Source organism: Myodes glareolus, chromosome 6 (genome assembly GCF_982192425.1).
Source record: "Myodes glareolus chromosome 6, mMyoGla1.1, whole genome shotgun sequence".
Lineage (NCBI taxonomy): Eukaryota > Metazoa > Chordata > Mammalia > Rodentia > Cricetidae > Myodes > Myodes glareolus.
This window is the reverse complement of record NC_142031.1, coordinates 7900045-7917596: the sequence shown is the minus strand read 5'-3', so window position 1 is coordinate 7917596 and position 17552 is coordinate 7900045. Positions and strand designations below refer to the sequence as shown.

The following is a 17552-nucleotide window of genomic DNA, read 5'->3' as shown; positions in this document are numbered from 1 at the left end:
CTGGGCTCCACCACAGTGCAAAGATGTTCAGTTTCCTGGATCTGCAGTCCAGTTGTGCAGTCTGCGCAGCATCCCTGGCAGCAGCTGGGGCGGGATCTTCCAGAGGGTCCCATGGACCCAGTAGATGCTGCATCTCTGATCCTTCTAGCTAAGATCGGTGCTTTGAGAATGATACTTCACACCCAAAGCTGAGGACTCGAATCCTCGGCTCTGACTGGTACCATTCACCACTCTTAAGCACAGAAGATGCACAACAAAGTAGATACCATCCCAGCTCCATCTTACAAACAAACTCAGAACATGTATACAACTTGCCTGTGGTCTAACAGCTGGCAAAGGGAAGAGTGAGGATTTATCCAGACAGACTGACCCCCTAGTCTGCTGTTGAGCAGACTGCTCCAGACCTAAGCAGCAAGGCATGGAAATCACTTCAGCCAACCCTAGTTGGCTCTAATTCCTTTCAGATCATCTGACCCCATGGATTCTGGGTCTAGGAACTGCCCACTGCAAGGCTGAGCCCAGCACCTTCGGCAGAGTGGGAACTAGGAAACCGCCCATGGAGCACTTCTCTGTTGCCTGGACTTCTCCTTGGCCAGGCTGTGACCTACAGCCTGCAGGGGCATGCCTGCCATCAAAAGTCCAGCAGCAGAGGGTGACTTTTCATTCCTGTTGTCAGGAGGTGGCACAAAAACAGGAATATCGTCCTTGATGATTAATGCTACACTGAGGCAGTGGTGCCCTGCTTCTTTAATGGAGGACAGCGTCAGCTTGAGGTGTCACCCATGGCAGAAGATGACAAGCGGAGGACACTAGGTCCTCAGAAGACAGTAGACAGGTGGAGACCTTAGAGCTAAATGGGACAGACCTGGGCCTGGGGACCCAAGGGTCCAAAGATAAGTACCTTGGCAGCAGCCAGCTCATGGGCCAGCTCCTGGACCTTCTGCTGCTGCTGTCTCAGTAGCTCTTGGACAGAGGCCAGCGTTGTCTGTACCTGAGTCACTGGGGAAGAGAACATTACATCTGGTAGTCAGTGCCCAAGGTTCCCTCCTCGCCCACATACCTGCAAGCTGCCCGCCTCCCTGCTATGTGTAATTTATCTGTAGGCCCTGCCCCCACACCCAGATAATTTATCTGTGCCTGGGGTGATCCACCCGCACTGTGTGTAACCTCTGGTGTTTCTCCTTCATCTTTCCATTGTGTGCCTGTCCGTGGTCAACAGTACATCCGTCCAAAACCTCTCCCCTCTAATTACGCCTGGCCGTGACGTGCCTGGCTCTCCAGCTCCCACCACGCTCCAAATCATTCATCTCCCCGGACTCACAGTGGCCTTCGGTGCTCTAGGATAGCTTCAGTCCCGGGAGGGCTCCAGGAATGGGAAAGTACAAGTCCCACCTGCGCTGGTTTTTCCATTCTGTTCTGCCCCACTGAGGACTTGTCAAGGCCCCTCTACCATGTGACCTGTTGAGGCCTGTAACTACTACTATGTCCCTGCCTCCTAAGAGCAATGGCCCATGGGACAGATGAGTTAGAGGATTCCAGACAGCTCTGTACAGGTGCCAGTGAGGGACAGACTCCTGCCTGGGACAGGTGACTCTCTTCCCTGCCTCAAGGTTTAGATGCGCAGCTTCCACTTAGTAAACAAGTTCATAAAGGAGAAGAACCACCTCTGCCACAACAGGTCCCAGCTAATCTGGGCCATCACTGGGGTAGCAGGTACTGAGTGCCATCCGTGTGGAGTCGATAACAGAGGAGGTGGCAGGGGTCCCGGGAGCCACAGTAATTACAGACTCTCTTGACCCTGCACTGGATTCTTCGAGGGAAGGGGGAAATCACTGAAAACCCCCCTGAAAATCTCATAGAAGCAGAAATTAAAAATGAACTTTACAGCCCTTAGAAAGGCTGTCATTTTATTCCCCTTATTAATATTCTGAGGTTGGGAGCCTTTCCGTAAAAACATAATTAATTGAGGCCGCGCCGACAGTAAACAAGCAATTTCAAATTAAACCGAAATGACGGCGGCTTCATTTGCAAATGTGAACAGATTCTCAGAGCAGATAAATGAAGTCACCACAGAGTGGAGACGGAGGGAGAGGGAGGGGCCGAAAGGGGCTGCGTGAGGGGGCTCTGAGGGGTGACTTGATGGAGTCATTAATCTTTACCTGTCTGGGCCACGCTGCCACTCAGTTCGGAGAGACTCGCCGCCATCCTCTCCAGCTGCTTCCTGTCCTCTCGGCCTCCCAGGATGAGGGGCAGCAGGTACTTCTGCACGAAGGGACCAGGTGAGGAGGTGGCCACACCAGCCTCTCAAATCCCACCACCCAATTTGCCCTGATCGTCTGCGGGTCACTCCAGTCCCAACACACTCCAAACTAGAAAAAAAGTGCTTGAGAAAGTTACCAGGCTGCTTACGGCCTCCTAAGAACTTCTACGGGAACAAGGACAAAGACCAAAAGAAGGTGAGGAGTCAGGGGTGCCTAGCACAGGCCGGGCCAGGTCTCTGAGCTGTCCCTTGTCCCTTTCGCTTACTTTTCTTAGATATGTATGTCTATGATGCTTTTAAATTCTCCTTGAAAAGTTCTAAGGAGACTGCAGAGGGCTAGATGACAGGTCAGACGCTGGCCTGGTGGTGGTGGCTCTGGGGGAGGAGAGCAAAGCAGCTTTCACTGTTCCTTTCTGAATCTTTAACACCTGAACTCTGTGAATGAAACAAACGGCCTCACCCATCCAGAAACAGCATTAGATCTGCGTAAACACAACATTACTGGAGAAAGGAGGAAATCAACAGCTTCTGGGGTCGTTATCTTCCATGGTGGGAATAAGGCACACACGTCAGAATACTACAGAGGGCACCCTGGACTCTTCTAAACATCAAAAGGGACTTTCTTCACGGGAAGCCAAAACAGCCTAGATCCTCCCAGAACTGAAAGACAGGCAGAGAAGAAACTGCACCAGGGACACAGGAAGCCCAGGCTGCTGACTGCAGGGGCCACCAGGCAGGAGCACCTAGGACCAGCCTCCCCATCCTTTGGGAAAGTGGGGGCACAGCTGGAAATCTGTAGGGCGTGGGACAAGGAAGTACAGGGATTGGAGGTAGCAGATGGGAGAGCCTGTGCTTTGCCACCAAGCAGTTTGGGATCTGGAGTCCTTCTGACCCCCACTCTAGGGGGGTGAGGTTTCAGTCGAGCACACAAGCCTGGCAGGTGCTATCCAGAGAGAACTTGGGTTTTCTGTCTATTTGGGTTCCAGACAGGAAAAACAGAGGGAATGTTCTCCATTATGGGTTCTGTACTAGGGAAGAAAAGCAAGTCTCATGGGGGTTTGTGGGAGAACTCATTTCAAGAGAAACTCAGAGTGAAGCTCGCCATTTAGCATGTGCACAGAAGCCGTTTCTATTTTGCAAAGTGCTTTGCAGCCACAGTGTGAGTTATTACCCACAACCGAGCGGAACTCATCAACTCAGCCTGACGTTTCCTAAGTATTAAAGTCAAGAAATTCTCAGTCGCACAACCAGCTACAGCCAATTCCTCAGGCTAGAGCCCGTGAGCAGGGAGTGTTGCTGCTGCTCTGGCTAAATCTGTGCCTATACAAGGCAAGACAGGACCCCACTTTTTTAAAACTTAAAGAAAAGTAGCAGAAGAAGTTGAGGACATTGTTGTGTCACCACTGTGACCAACACTTCAATGTCTCCTTTCTTCTTAAAGCAGGCTGGTGGCCAGAGCAGCACGGAAACAGGTGACAATCTCTGTGTCACATCTGAACCAAAGTGTCACACCTCCTGTTCTCTGGGAGGGTGGGGGGCAGGCGATGGGACAATCATGTGCTGTTCACAGGACACTCTGTGTTGGCGTCTGTCTGCAACTGCAGCCAGCGACCTGAGAGGCTGCCCCATGCACACAAGGCAACACAGCAGCTCAGCAGCGGACGTCCCAAGCCTGGAATACTCTGCTTCTGAATTTCTGCACAGGAATTGCTATTCTGGCAATAGGCACTACACTGAAGAGTTACTTTCTGCCACAACTCTGTCATTATCTATTATATGAAGTCAAAAACTAAGAATCCAAGAATGCAAGGTTTACACACATTTCCTGTGCTGAAATCTACACTGCAAGTCTGGGAATTCAATAGAGTCCTTTAAAAAAAAAAAAAGTTGTCAGGCAGTGGTGGTGCATTCCTTTTTTCCTAGCACTCAGGAGGCAGAGGCAGGTGGATCTCTGTGAGTTTAAGGCCGGCCTGGTCTACACAGCTAATTCCAGGATGACCAGGGCTACACAGAGAAACCCTGTTTCGAAAAACAAACAAACAAAAAAGTCACCAAACCATGCTGGATTAGTGGGATACCTCAGAAGAGAACGTGGCTCTCTCCAGGGTAAGCAGGCCTGGCTGTGGCCATCCTGGCTGTGGCCATCTGGCTGTGCACCTTGTAGACTAGCTTCTCCAAACCAAGGCTGGGCCTTTCCACTGATATCATGGGAGAAGATGCTTGATCAGTGCCTCCAGCTCTGCTATGAGCATCAACTCTACGGTTGAGGACTGGCTGACTCACAGGCTCAGGGAAAATCCCACGTTTATACAGATGCTACCACAATCCACAGAAAACAAGAAGTGGGCTCCCTGAGCTAGTTGTAAATGCCAGGGTGGAATAAGGCCATCTAAGGGGCTTCCCATGAGCCAGCAGGCAAGGAGCCAGCACCACTCCAGCACTGTCCCAAGACTGACTCCTGGCCTCCACTGCAACCCTGGGCAAGTTCTACAGAGGCTGAAAGCCATCACAGCCAGAAGACGCATTAATACACCTGACCTACTAAGCAACATGGTGCTCCTGTCCTACTTCAGTGTGCCCAGAATACTTGCTGCAGCGGTTGGGCAAAACTGTCCAAAGCAAAGCCTCTCTCTGTCTCTTCACTGAGTATTGTGCCCCAAAGTGAGAATACTGATGTGGGTAGGCACACTTTCACACCACTGCGAAGTCAGATCATCTGGTCTAGTCCCGCCTTACAGACAAACCGCTACTCAGGTTCAACACATACAAGCTGGGCTCCAGAGTCCAAGCTCTTAACCACTAGGTTGCTATGGCTCTCAATCATGCTTCTCAGCCAGGTGGTAGTGGTGCACACCTTTAATCCCAGCACTTGGGAGGCAGACAGGCAGATCTCTATGAGTTCGAGGCCAGCCTGGTCTGCAGAGTGAGTTCCAGGACAGCCAAACCTACACAGAAAAATCCTGTCTTGAACCACCACCACCACCACCACCACCACCACCACCCCCCGCCCCGGGCCCCTTCCCTAAAATTTACATACTTCTCACTGGTACCAGGCGCTACTCTGAACACCGACCTGGCCTTTTAGCTCATGCTGTGGGGAGTGGAGGGTAGGGGATGGGGGTGGAGGTGATCCAGCATGGGAAGCTAGAGCAGCAGTGCCTGTGTTTTGCTTGCTGTACTGCCTGCTTCCACCACAGCCTCTGTGCTCTAGGGCAGAGCATCCACTGAGGACTTACAGACCCTCTGTAAGTCAGGGGTCAGGAAAGATGGCTGAGTGCCAAAGGGTGGCGGGGCACAACACTCGGCTTTCCTTGGGAGGCAACTTACCTTGTAGAGCTGGTGAAAGCCAAATGCAATTCCCGCCATGATGATGGCCAAGGCACCGTAATCTCGCCATCGGGAACCTCCGGGGCCTAGTGGTAGGGAAAAAAAGGGAAGAAAGCTAGGACGTGTCTCCAGCATCCCTCCCTAGGAGTGGTGGTGTCTCAGTTGGCAGGCAAGTGAGACACACAGCTGTAGAAAGTAGCACGTGACCATCAGAATGTCTGTAAGACTCTCCCCTCTTCTTCCCAGGCTCCCAGAACCATCTACCTCACTCGAGATAGGAGTGACCTGACCCTGAGATGCTGAGGAGAGGTATCCAGCTGTGAACTGAGCATCCAGCCTTGAGTGCAGGTCAGAGGACCTTTGGCCTGGCCTATGAGGTCAAGAAACAAGGATCATTCTAGAGACTACACACCACACAGAGGGATAAACCAGAGCCCACAGTGACCTGGGCCTCCCTGCTCTGCTCATTCCTCAAGCTCTAAAGACACGAGTCTGCAAAGGACTACGCAAGGCAACGTCTAAGGATGGTGAAGGACAGGGCCAGGGCCTGTGTCCTGGAGGCCAGCGTGGGTGGGGTGAGGAAGAGAGGTCGGGGCCACTAGAGTACTAGCCCACAGCAGTGAGGTGGCAATGAAGGATTTGGGAGAGGAAGCGTCACCATCAGAACTCTGTATTCCAGGAGAACACTGGGATAGCTCTGGGGAAAGCTAGAAGTAGGGGACATTTTTGCAAGGGCCATGGAGGCAGAAATAGGCTAGATCAGAGATCAAGGACATTTTAGAAGGAGAATTTGTCATTGTGTTGAGGAAGTGGACTGAGCATCCAGTCCTCACCTCATGCCAGGCTCCTGGCCATTTTTTTCTTTTTTATTGTGTTCTTCCTTTCTGCAACTATGATCTGAAAACAGTAAATGGAAAATTCCAGAAAGAAACAACTCACAGGCTTTAAAATGTGCATCACTCTAAGTATAATGACGGCACCGAGCCCTCCTGCTCTGACCCCAGGACTCCACTGAGCTCTGCCCAGTGTACCTACACTGTATAGGGCACTCGCCTGCCACACACTGATTACCACCTGCCTCTCTGACCGTCTCAGCATCTCAGCCACCCTTATTTCACTTAACAATGGTCTCAAAGCAAAAGGGCTGAGATGCTGATAATTTGAATCTACCCAAGAAAAGCCTAAGCATTTCCCTTAAGAGAAAAACATGAAAGTTCTCAATAAGAAAAACAATGTTGCACTGTCAGATCTTGGGGTGGGGAGGGCATGCCTTTTTATTACAGTTACACTTTACTACTGTTAATCTCACTATGTCTAATTTGTAAATTAAACTTTATCACGGCTGTGTATGTAGAGAGCGCCCAGTCTCAGGCTTGCACTGGGGTCTTGGGATGTATATTCTGTGGGCCAAGGACATTCTACTTGCATGACAGAAGTGGGCTCTCTACCATCCCATGAAGGGTTCATGAGGGGCTTGGGTCTGTAACCTGGCCTGCTTTCTCCAGGCCTCTGGGGCCCTGCCAAGAGAAAGGACAGAGATCACGGTGGGCACACTTGGCAGTTATGGATGAAACAAGGTACTGTGCCAAAAAACAACCGCCCAACAGGGTGCCTGACAGGCTGAGGGGAAAGCTGCCTTCCTCCAAAGTCAAGCCTGGGAGCAAAGAGGGACAGGACTACTGTGGGCCCTCAGAGGGGACCAGAACCAGCTTCAGTGCTCAGAGAGCTCTCCTGCCTCTCCCTTCCCTCTCCACCTGTGCCAGCAAGCTCACCGAGATACCTGCCACCATCTGCTGTCTCAGGACCAAAGGAGAGGAGCGAGGCCTCGTGCAGGCTTAGTGGTGGGATATAGGCATGAAGCTGGGGTTGTGAGCAAGTGGCCCAGCCAGGGAAGCCAATTCTCCATGACTTCCAAGAAGGTGAGGGGCACACCCTTTCTATCTGGACTACTAAACAGCATTCTCAAGAGGCAAGAGGGGATCGGAAGAATGTCTCTTCCTACCATAGGTCCTGTACTCATGGAACCCACTTGGGATTTCCCAACATGGCCCTGCTCATCTTGGCCATAAAACTGCAACTAATATAATGGCTTCTCCCAGCCTTCAACTCCCATTTCTATTTTACAGATTCTGACAAGACTCATAGTTTAAGCATCAAGTAGAAGTCAGCGTACTGTAAAGAGGCATTCTCTGCCACCAACAGCCGCTGTCCACAGCTCCATGCTATTCTTCAGAGAATGTTTACACACGGGTAAAGCACGAGGTGCACGTCTGATCCCCCCCTTTCCTCCCACTTCTCAGTGTCTTCCCCACAGCTGTCTGGTATTCCACGGAACCTGCTTGCTGACACACAGATCCTCTCTGGTCCGTAACTGCAGCACACAAACTGACTTGTGCCGGCTCCCATAGAGGCTGTCAGAAAACCTGAGACTTCACAGGGACATGGGTCAGAAGGCATGGTTGTGATGCCAAGAGACAGGCCAGACTCCTTCCGTAGGGCTTTGCAAATCCATCCACTAGCCACGTTTTCAGCTTCTGTTCAGTGCATTCAGCAGATGTAGATTCTGCCAGTTTGGCAGCAGCAGAATGGTGCTTTGCTCTGCTTTTGATGAGCATCCATCTTATTTTGTGTGCATTTCCTTTTGGGCAGTGTGTGCATTCCATTTTCCTACTTCATTTCTTCCCCTCCTCACTTTTGAGAGACTTTCTCATGTAGCATGGATATTAGTCCTTTGTGACAGGAATCATAAAGACCATTTCTTTTTTTGTGGTTCTGCTTATGGTCTTAAGTGGCATGTTTCGTATGTGTGTGAGTACACAGACATATTTGTCAATGTGTTCTTTTGTGAGTCCTGGGGTCTGTGTTATGGTTAACAAGGATGTCCCCACTCTCCATCTGGACTACACTGTGATGCCCAATGAGGTGCTCACATCTGAAAAGGCCATCCATGAAGGTAAGGACTGCCTTGCTGGTTACAGACATCCCTGTGTGCTGCAAGTTCCCTCTAGTTCCATAGGAGGCTCTGAGGCCCCTCTTAGTTGGACTCTGAAATGCAAAATCTGAGTCTTGTGTGGGCCTTCCCATTGCTCCTTCTCTTCTAGTCAGCTGTGCTCATCACGCCAGGTGTAAAAACCCAACGTCTAGTGAAGGGAAGTCCATTTTTAGGAGAAAAATGTCGTAAAAGAATGACCTTGCCACACTTTGAGAGGGCCCTTGTTCCAGATGGACATCTGTCCACACAACCCAAATCCCCAGAGAACACCTTCCCATGGTGCTGCAACCAGGAAACCACATTCACATTAACTCTGAAACTGCTACTGGCCACTGAGTAGCCTACAAGAAGACAAGTGCACTAGGCTGACAACTCGAGCAGACCCCCAGCCTGCTGAATCAGCTGCTTCCCCACAGGCACATCTCCCATGCTTGGACAAGCGCAGCCTCTTTCTGCTGACATCGAGACCCTGAGGCCAAGCAGCCTCCAGAGCTTGTGATCTGGGAGCTCAGGCCCTGCACAGCTGTCCACCGTGCAGGAACTCTGCCCTCCCCAGGCCCGAGAAACACCTGTAGTTCCCTGCCAGCTCACCCTTCACCCTCACTGCTGTGGCATTCCTGCCAGGCTCGCGTTAAGAACATTTTATTGCCCCCTGGTTTTCATTATTAATGAAAAGGGACCAGAATGATCTTTCCTAAAGTTCAGAGAGTCTATAAAGACTAGAAGCTGAAATGCCATTTTACTCGTTTTAGAGATGTGTGATACAATTCTGTCTTGGCAAAATGAAGAGAGAAAAACTCAGATGCGAAAGCTTCTTTTCCACTGCACGGCTTCAAGGGTAAAAAGGGTCTGAAGCAGCAGACCCTGGCGCCCACCTCCTGCCTACTCTAAGTCCAGGAGACATTCCTATCACTGCAGCGCCCAGTGTCCAAGGGCAGAAGACAGGACCCGCAACCTGATGGCTCCAGGTGGGAAGGAAGATGAAAAAGCTTTTAAAAAATGATTGCATATATTTATCTACCTATACGTGGCTAAGGGCATGAGTGCACCCATGTGTGGCAGTGCTTTCCTGAGTCTGTTCTCTCCTTTCACCACATGGGTCCCAGGGATCGAACTCAGGTCATCAGGCTTAGTGGCAAGAGCCTGTGCCCACGGAGCCAGCTTGCCGGCCTGAATAAGCTATACAACTGGGGTTGGAGTTATGGCTCAGTGGTTACGAGAACTGGCTGTTCTTCCAGAGGACACGAGTTTGGTTCCTAGCATTCACATGGCAGCTCACTACTGTCCATAACTCCAGTTCCAGGAAATCTGATGCTTCTGTAGTCCAAGGGCAAACACAACACATAATGAAATCTAATACAAATAAATCTTTTTTAAAAAAGCTGTACAACTACCAGGTAGTGTAGTTACACCTACAATCCTAGTATTTAGGAAGCTGAGGCAGGAGGATCACAAGCTGAAAGGCAGCCTGGGCGTCATGACACAAAAATGGGAGTGAGAGTGCCAGAGAGCAGGACCCAGAGGTCCTGCTCCTCTCAGACTACTGACGGCTCCTGCGCCCAAACGGTGGGACAAAGAGCACCACCAATACTGCATCCCTGGGGGCTTTGTAAGCACGCGGAGAGCAATGGCTGTCCTATACACTGGGACTCTAAGGTATGGTAGGGAACGTGCTATGGTGAAAAGTGGCTCTTTGAAGTCTGACACCCTTCAGACTTTTATACACTGAGGTTTTAAAGTGTAACCTTTATACACTGCCTCTCTGAAGCAGCCTGGAGGATTAGGGCAGCTGTAGGGACAATGGCCACAGTGGAAGGGGAGCATCTCCAAGGCTCTGTAACTATTCTCCAAATACCAACAAACCCAACATTGCCACGTTCTTTCACTACATCTCAATCAAGAGAAACCCTCTTAGCACACGGGGACAGACAGAAGCAGGCAGGAATATGCAGAGGACTGCAAGTCCAAGACAGGCAACCTGAGCTGAGAAGTATGGTCTCAGAAGCTCCACCAAAGGCTCGGCGGCAGCAGCCCTGGCACTTGGCATGTGATCATCTTGCTGAGACAATGTACTCCAGTGACTGCCCTTGGGAGGCTGGTGGCCCAAGCACAGGGCAGGGCAGTGGCAGACATCAGCAGGACAGGTGCATGTTCTTCCTTGCTCATCAAGGCTGGAACTGTGACTCTACACTGGTGGGCCTAGCTCCTCAAAGCTGTCTGCCAGCTCCACTCAGAACCCACTCTGAAAATTAAATGACAAGACAGGATCACTCAGTAGGGTCCTGGACAAAAGCCTGTCCACAAACCAGCACCTGCCATGGTGTAGAGTCGCTAGGCCTTTTGCACAAACAGCAATCGAAGGTTCTGCAAACCAAGCTAAGTCAGGCTGGCTGCAGTGCCAGGCACACAGGCACCTGGCTGTGGATGGCCAATGTAGACAGAGAACGGAACCTAGAGGCCAGCATCTAGAAGAAGATATCGCAGCTCTGTGTACAAAAAGTGAGCAGTCAGACAGTTCAATTTTAGCTCTTCCACATGATGTTGACTCCTGGCAGGTTATTATATACTGGGCATATCATGTCACAAATGAAGGCAAAGAACCTAACACTAAATTGTCAAGCAGCAGTCACAGCCAACAGACTCCAGGCCTGGCCTCACATGCACTTCCACGAGACATGAGCTTTTCCATATTTCTTGGGACTGTGATGCTCCTAGCAGCGTTATCTTTAGGCAGGAAGGATAGTGAGTAGTGTGTCCACGTTCCCTCATTACAGCTGAAGAGCTACAAGCTCTGATATCAGGTGCAGTGTAGTCCAAGATACTCAGAGGCTGAGCCCAGGAGCAGAAGACCGACTCAGGCAATACAGGGAATGGGGTCTCGACAAAAACCAGGGCTGGAGAGATAACTCAAGGCAGAGCATTTGCCTAGCATTGGGAAGGGGAGGGGAGGGGAAAGGAGGGGGGAGGAGAGGAGGGGAGGGAAGGAAACTGTAGTGGCTCATGTCTGTAGCTCTAATCATTAAAAAGCTGAAGTTTGGCTTGAGTTTAAGGCCAGTCTAGGGTACAGGGTGAGACCTTTCGTGTGTGTGTGTGTGTGCGCGCACGCGCACACACACACACACACACACCAGCCTAATTAAAGAGAATCCAGAAGAGATCAGAAACAGACCATGTTGGTGACTAACTGATTTTTAACAAAGAAGCCAAGGTCATCCTGTGGGAGAAAGGACAACCTGTGATAATGGCATTGGAAGAAGTGAAAATGCACATAAAAAAGTCGTAAGTTTACACTGTATGCAAAAATTAATGCTACATGGGTCACATGAGCAAAGAACAAAAACTACATAGTTATACAGATTCTATATGAAACAGAAAACACAGAAGTCAAGTCTTGGGACAGGGAAAGGCATAAAAAGTGTGGGACATAATGTTGTGGGGTTGTTGTACACTCTGTGAGAATGTGTTGCTATGATTAGTGTAATAAAAGTTGAATGGCCAATAGCCAGACAGGAGGTACAGGCAGGATTTCTGGGAGGAGAAAGGAAGAGGAGGAGATAATTGAGAAACCAATGAGACATGGAGGGAATCAAGACACACAGAATGAAAGAAAGGTAAAAAGTCACAAAGCAAAATGCAGACTAATATAAATGGGTTAATTTAAGCTATAAGAACTAGTGGGACAAGCCTAAGCTAAGCTAAGGCCTAGCTTTCATAATTAGTAATCAGTCTCCATGTCATTTGGGAGCTGGCTGGTGGACAGCGAAAGACTCATTACATCATAAGAAGCAAAATAACTGAAGAAACGGATGTCAACAAAAGGAACCACCACAAAAATGAAAAGGTGGGTCACAGACTGGGAGAACAGAGATGCAGACAAGAGGGAATGGAATATAGACGAAGTCTAGCAACTCAACAAATCAAAGACAAGGCAGCATTTAAAAGGTTGGAAGACTGCAAGAGTCTTCATAAAGTACTATGAACAACTGGGAGGAATCTGGGGAGGGTTCAGCAGTTCAGAGCACTGGCTGTTCTTACTGAGGACCCAGATTCTGTTCCCATCACCTACACAGAGGCTCACAACTGTCTGTAACTCCAGTCCCAGGGGATCTGATGCCACTTTCTGGCCTCTACAGCACCAGGTACACATGTGGTGCACAAATGTACATGCAAGCAAAACATTCATACACATAAAATTAAAAAAAAATGTGACCCTGCAAATATGATTAGCATCACTCGTCAGTATATGAAATGAAAAGTTAAACCACAGTGAATCCTGCTATAGGACGGCTAAACTTAAAACTGAGAGAACCGAATTCCAGCAAGGAGAGGCAGAACTGCAAAACAAAAACAAACCTTAAAACTCCCATCATGGAGGTCCTGAAGATGGCACAGTGGTTAAGTGTCTACTTGCCACCAAGTCTGGTGCCCTGTGTTCAGTCTTTAGAATAGAGGCAGTAGGAAAGAGCTGGCTTGTTCTTTGACCTCTATTCCAAAGGGTTTCCCATGACATGATACTCTCTCTCCTGTCTCTTTCTTTTCTGTCTCTGTCTCTCACACTCACGGTGTGTGTGTGTGTGTGTGTGTGTGTGTGTGTGTGTGTGTGTGTGTGAAATATGTAAGCCAACATAGATCAACTTTTAAAGCATTTATGGTAATAAACTAAGCACAGAAACTACATGTATGTAACCTGAACATAAATGAAGCCTGTGAGAAGACACAGCTTTATTTTATTTTATTGAGCTATATACATTTTCTCTGCTCTCCTCCCTGCCTCTCCCTTCCCCTTCAACCTTTTCCCATGGTCCCCATGCTCACAATTTACTCAGGAGATCTTGGAAGACACAGCTTTCTTCTCCTTCTTCTTTTTTTTATTAATTTTTATTGAGATCTACATTTTTCTCTGCTCCCCTTCCTAACTCTCCCCTCCCCTTCAACCCTCTTCCATGGTCCCCATGCTCACAATTTACTCAAGAGATCTTGTCCTTTTCTACTTCCCATGTAGATTAGATTCATGTATGTCTCTCTTAGAGTCCTGACTGTTGTCTAGGTTCTCTGGGGTTGTGATTTTGGGCTGGTTTTCTTTGCTTTGTGTTTAAAAACCACCTATGAGTAAGTATATGTGATAACTGTCTTTCTGGATCTGGGTTACCTCACTTTAGATGATGTTTTCTAACTCCATCCATTTGTCTGCAAAATTCAAGATGTTGTTATTTTTTCTGCTGTGTAGTACTCCATTGTGTAAATGTACCACATTTTCCTTATCCATTCTTTGGTTGAGGGGCATTTAGGTTGTTTCCAGGTTCTGACTATGACAAATAATGCTGCTATGAACATAGCTGAACACAAGTCCTTGTGGCATGATTGAGCATCCTTTGGATATATACCCAAAAGTGATATTACTGGGTCTTGAGGAAGGTTGTTTCCTAATTTTCTGAGAAATCGCCACACTGACATCCAAAGAGGCTGAACCAGCTTGTACTTCCACCAGCAATGCAGAAGTGTTCCCTTTCCCCCACAACCTCTCCAGCTTAAGTTGTCATCAGTGTTTTTGATCTTGGCCATTCTTACAGGTGTAAAATGGAATCTCAGAGTTGTTTTGATATGCATGTCTCTGATGACTAAGAATGTTGATTTCCTTAAGTGTCTTTCGGCCATTTTAGATTCCTCTGTGGAGAGTTCTCTGTTTAGGTCCTTACTCCATTTTTTTTTATTAATGAGGCACAGACTGGTGGTTACCAGAAACAAGGCACGGTGATAAAGGCACAAAGAAACTCTTTAGGATAATAGAATCTACATATGCTCCTTTTGGAAAATTCTACATTGTAACTGCAGTGATGGTTATACTAACAAAATGACTTACAATGTATCAAATTGGATACTGAAAAAAACTAAGACTCTTACTACATGCATATCATACTTGAGAAAACTGATTAGAAAGAAAATAACTAAGATCCAGAAATCAGAAACTTGATATCCAGCAGTTCCATGTAGACACCATCCATTCAAGCATGTGTCTACATAAGACTTGCACACCAATCTTTTCAGCAGCATTATACGTGCCAGCCAATACAGGGCCAAAGACACAAAGCAGCTGTAGAGTACTTGCCTAGAATGTACAAGGCTCCAAGTTTAACTCACAGGATGCAAAGAACCAAAAACACAAGCAGGAAGTCATATACTGCCTTTCATCTGGTGCACAAAATGAGAACTATTCATACAATGCAATACTAACCAGAAGTAAAAAGGAATGCTGCAATGTGGCTGAACCTCAAAACCATTAAGAAGCCAAGTACAGAAATCACCCACTCTATAATTCCATTTACCTAAAAAGCCCAGAAGAGGTGGACTTATGGTGATGGAAAGTAGACTAGTGTTGTAAGGGGAGGGCTGCTTGTTTGTCCCGGCCACCCAGCTAGCTCAATTTGTAGAGCATAAGACTCTTAACCTCAGGGACATGGGTTTGGGCCCCATGTTGAGGAACCAATTATTTTAAGGGGAGGGCCGCTTGTTTATCCTGGCCACCTGGCTAGCTTAGCCCCGAAATAATCACACAGAAATTGTATAATTAAATCGCTGCTTGGCTCATTATTCTAGCCTCTCACATCTTGGTTTAACTCATTTCTATTAATCTGTATATCAGCATGTGGCAGTGGCTTACCAGGAAAGATTCTAACAGTGTCTGTCTCAGGCAGAGGATCCATGGCATCTCTCTGACTCTGCATTCTTCTTCCCAGCATTCCCTTTAATTTTCCCCGCCTACCTAAATTCTGCCCTATCAAGGGCCCAAAGCAGTTTTTTTATTAAACAATGAAAGCAACACAAAGACAGAAGGACCTCCTACACCAGATCAGTGGTTACCTGGGGAAAATGGTAGGAACAAGGGTTAATAGTAAATGGCTCCAAATTCACATGAGCATAAGAATTCTCTAAAGCGGGTCTATGGCAACGGTTGTACCCGAGTCGAGTTACTAAAAGCACTGAATTGTACACCTGAAGTGGGTAAGTATTGTGATATATAAAATATACTCCAATAGTTCTAAAAAAAAAAACTGTTTGAGGGTTTGGTGAAATGGCTCAACACGGTAAAGGTGTTTGCTGCCAAAGCTGCCAAGTTCAGTTCAATCCTCAGAAACCACAGGATAGAAGGACAACCAACTGCCATGGCTCCTGGCTGAAAATACCGGCTGCTGCCGCCAAGGCTGCTGGGGGGAAGCTGACACAGGATAACCACTCTGGAATACAGTTTACCAGTTTCTTATAAGGTTAAACATACACTTAACATACAAACCAGCAATTCGCCTCCTAGGCATTCACCCAAGAGAGAGAAAAGCACACAGAGACTTGTACAGGAATGCTCACAAGAGTTTTATTCATAATGGCTAAAAACTGGAAACAACCCAAAGTCCATCAGCTGCTGAGTGGATAAACAGTGATACATCCTTCCATCCAGTGGGATGTGGCTCAGTAATAAAATGAAGCAACTTCTGACATGCACGGCAACCTGGATGTATCTCAGCACTATGCTGGGCAGAGAGATCAGACTAAAGCGTACACGCCATACAATTCCACTTATACAAAACTCAGGAAACAAAGATCTAACAGGCAGTAAAAAAAAGCAGAGCAGTTGTTGCCCTGGAGGCGGGATGGGGCTGGAGCGACTAGAAATGGGGCACAAGAGAACCTTTTGGGGGTACTGGAGATGTTCTGCAATGCAGTGATGTTTACCTGAAGTGCATACTCAAAACTCAGATGGTGCAATTACAATAGGTGCATTTTATTTCATGTAAACTACCCTCAATAAAGATCACACACACATACATACACACCCTGTTCAATGTTTTTTCAAGGAAGTTAGTGGTGGTTGAGAGCAAAACCCAACAATACTAAAAGTTTTCCCTAGGCATTTGCAGCTGAAATCAAGAGAGAAATATGACTCAAGGATTCTAACACAGCCTGAAAATTCACGCCTGAAAATGCTTGACTTATACAAAAGAATCTAACATTTAGATGTTATAAAGAGTGATAATAAAGTATCCAGTCCTACCTTCCTAATATGCCAGCTAAACCTTTCTAAATACCACAGTACTAGCCACCGGAGCCTGCCTAGACCCAGGTAACAATACCCTGTGTGTAAGTGCTTGTGTCAGCTCCAAAGACACCTTGCTGGGTACATGATAAGGAGGGCAGGAGCAACTTGGACAGGCATAGCCTCCAATGATTGCCCCCAGTTTGTCAGCATCCGTTGTAGAGGGGAAGACGGCACAACCACACTCCTGTCAGCACGTAGAGGATGAAGAGGATATGAAAATCCCTAGGTGTCCTTGGGAGGCAGCTGGTCCTTTTCCTTCCTGTAGGTTGGTAGTGGCAGATGAGGCATTTGGAGATGGAGCAGGTGGGCAGGACAAGATGGATGCCAGCAAGCTGTCAAGGATGCAGACCTGGGTCCCTGAAGACAGTAGAGCCTCCATGGTGAGCTAGATGCCCTATGTTTAGATAGCAGAAAACCTATTTTCTAAAATGTAGCCTTGACTTAGTGACATGCAAAGCCAGTTCAAGCCTCGTTCTTCAGAGACTCTGAAGATGACCATCCTGGAGTTCCAAACCTTTGCTCCTGTGCACTGCCAGGAAACTCGCAAGCCCAGAGTTGCACGGCACAGCAGTGGCTACTCATCTCTGTCCTCCCCAAACGCCAGGCCTCCTGAAAGTGAGCCTGGCCCTTACTGTTTCCACAACCTGCCCAGAACAGCCTACATGGACTGGGCATGAAAATGGTTTGGCTGGTGGGCTGGCGACAAATGGGCACTGTCACCAAGCATTTCTTCTCAGTGTTCACACATTCCCACCATAGTTTGTCCAGGCAAAAGCATTTCTAGACATGCTAACTCAGAGGCTCAGGCCACTAGAGTTTTTAAAAAGCCTCAGGACTCAGACTAATAGAAAAGACACTGAAGTGCAGAGTGGTAGGGAGCAGGG

The 17552-nt window shown here is 48.1% G+C and overlaps 1 protein-coding gene across 3 annotated transcripts in view; it reads right to left on the bottom strand.

Moving 5' to 3' along the window:
* Positions 1 to 17552, bottom strand: part of Pex14 (peroxisomal biogenesis factor 14) — a 139972-nt gene that overhangs the window by 4946 nt on the left and 117474 nt on the right. For all 3 annotated transcript variants that reach the window (XM_085690280.1, XM_048414895.3, XM_048414916.3), the window contains 3 exons: positions 5588 to 5673; positions 2160 to 2262; positions 902 to 999 (listed from right to left, as the gene is read on the bottom strand). In XM_085690280.1, coding sequence (XP_085546406.1) covers positions 902 to 999; positions 2160 to 2262; positions 5588 to 5673 — 287 coding nt within the window. The remainder of the gene's footprint in view (positions 1 to 901; positions 1000 to 2159; positions 2263 to 5587; positions 5674 to 17552) is intronic.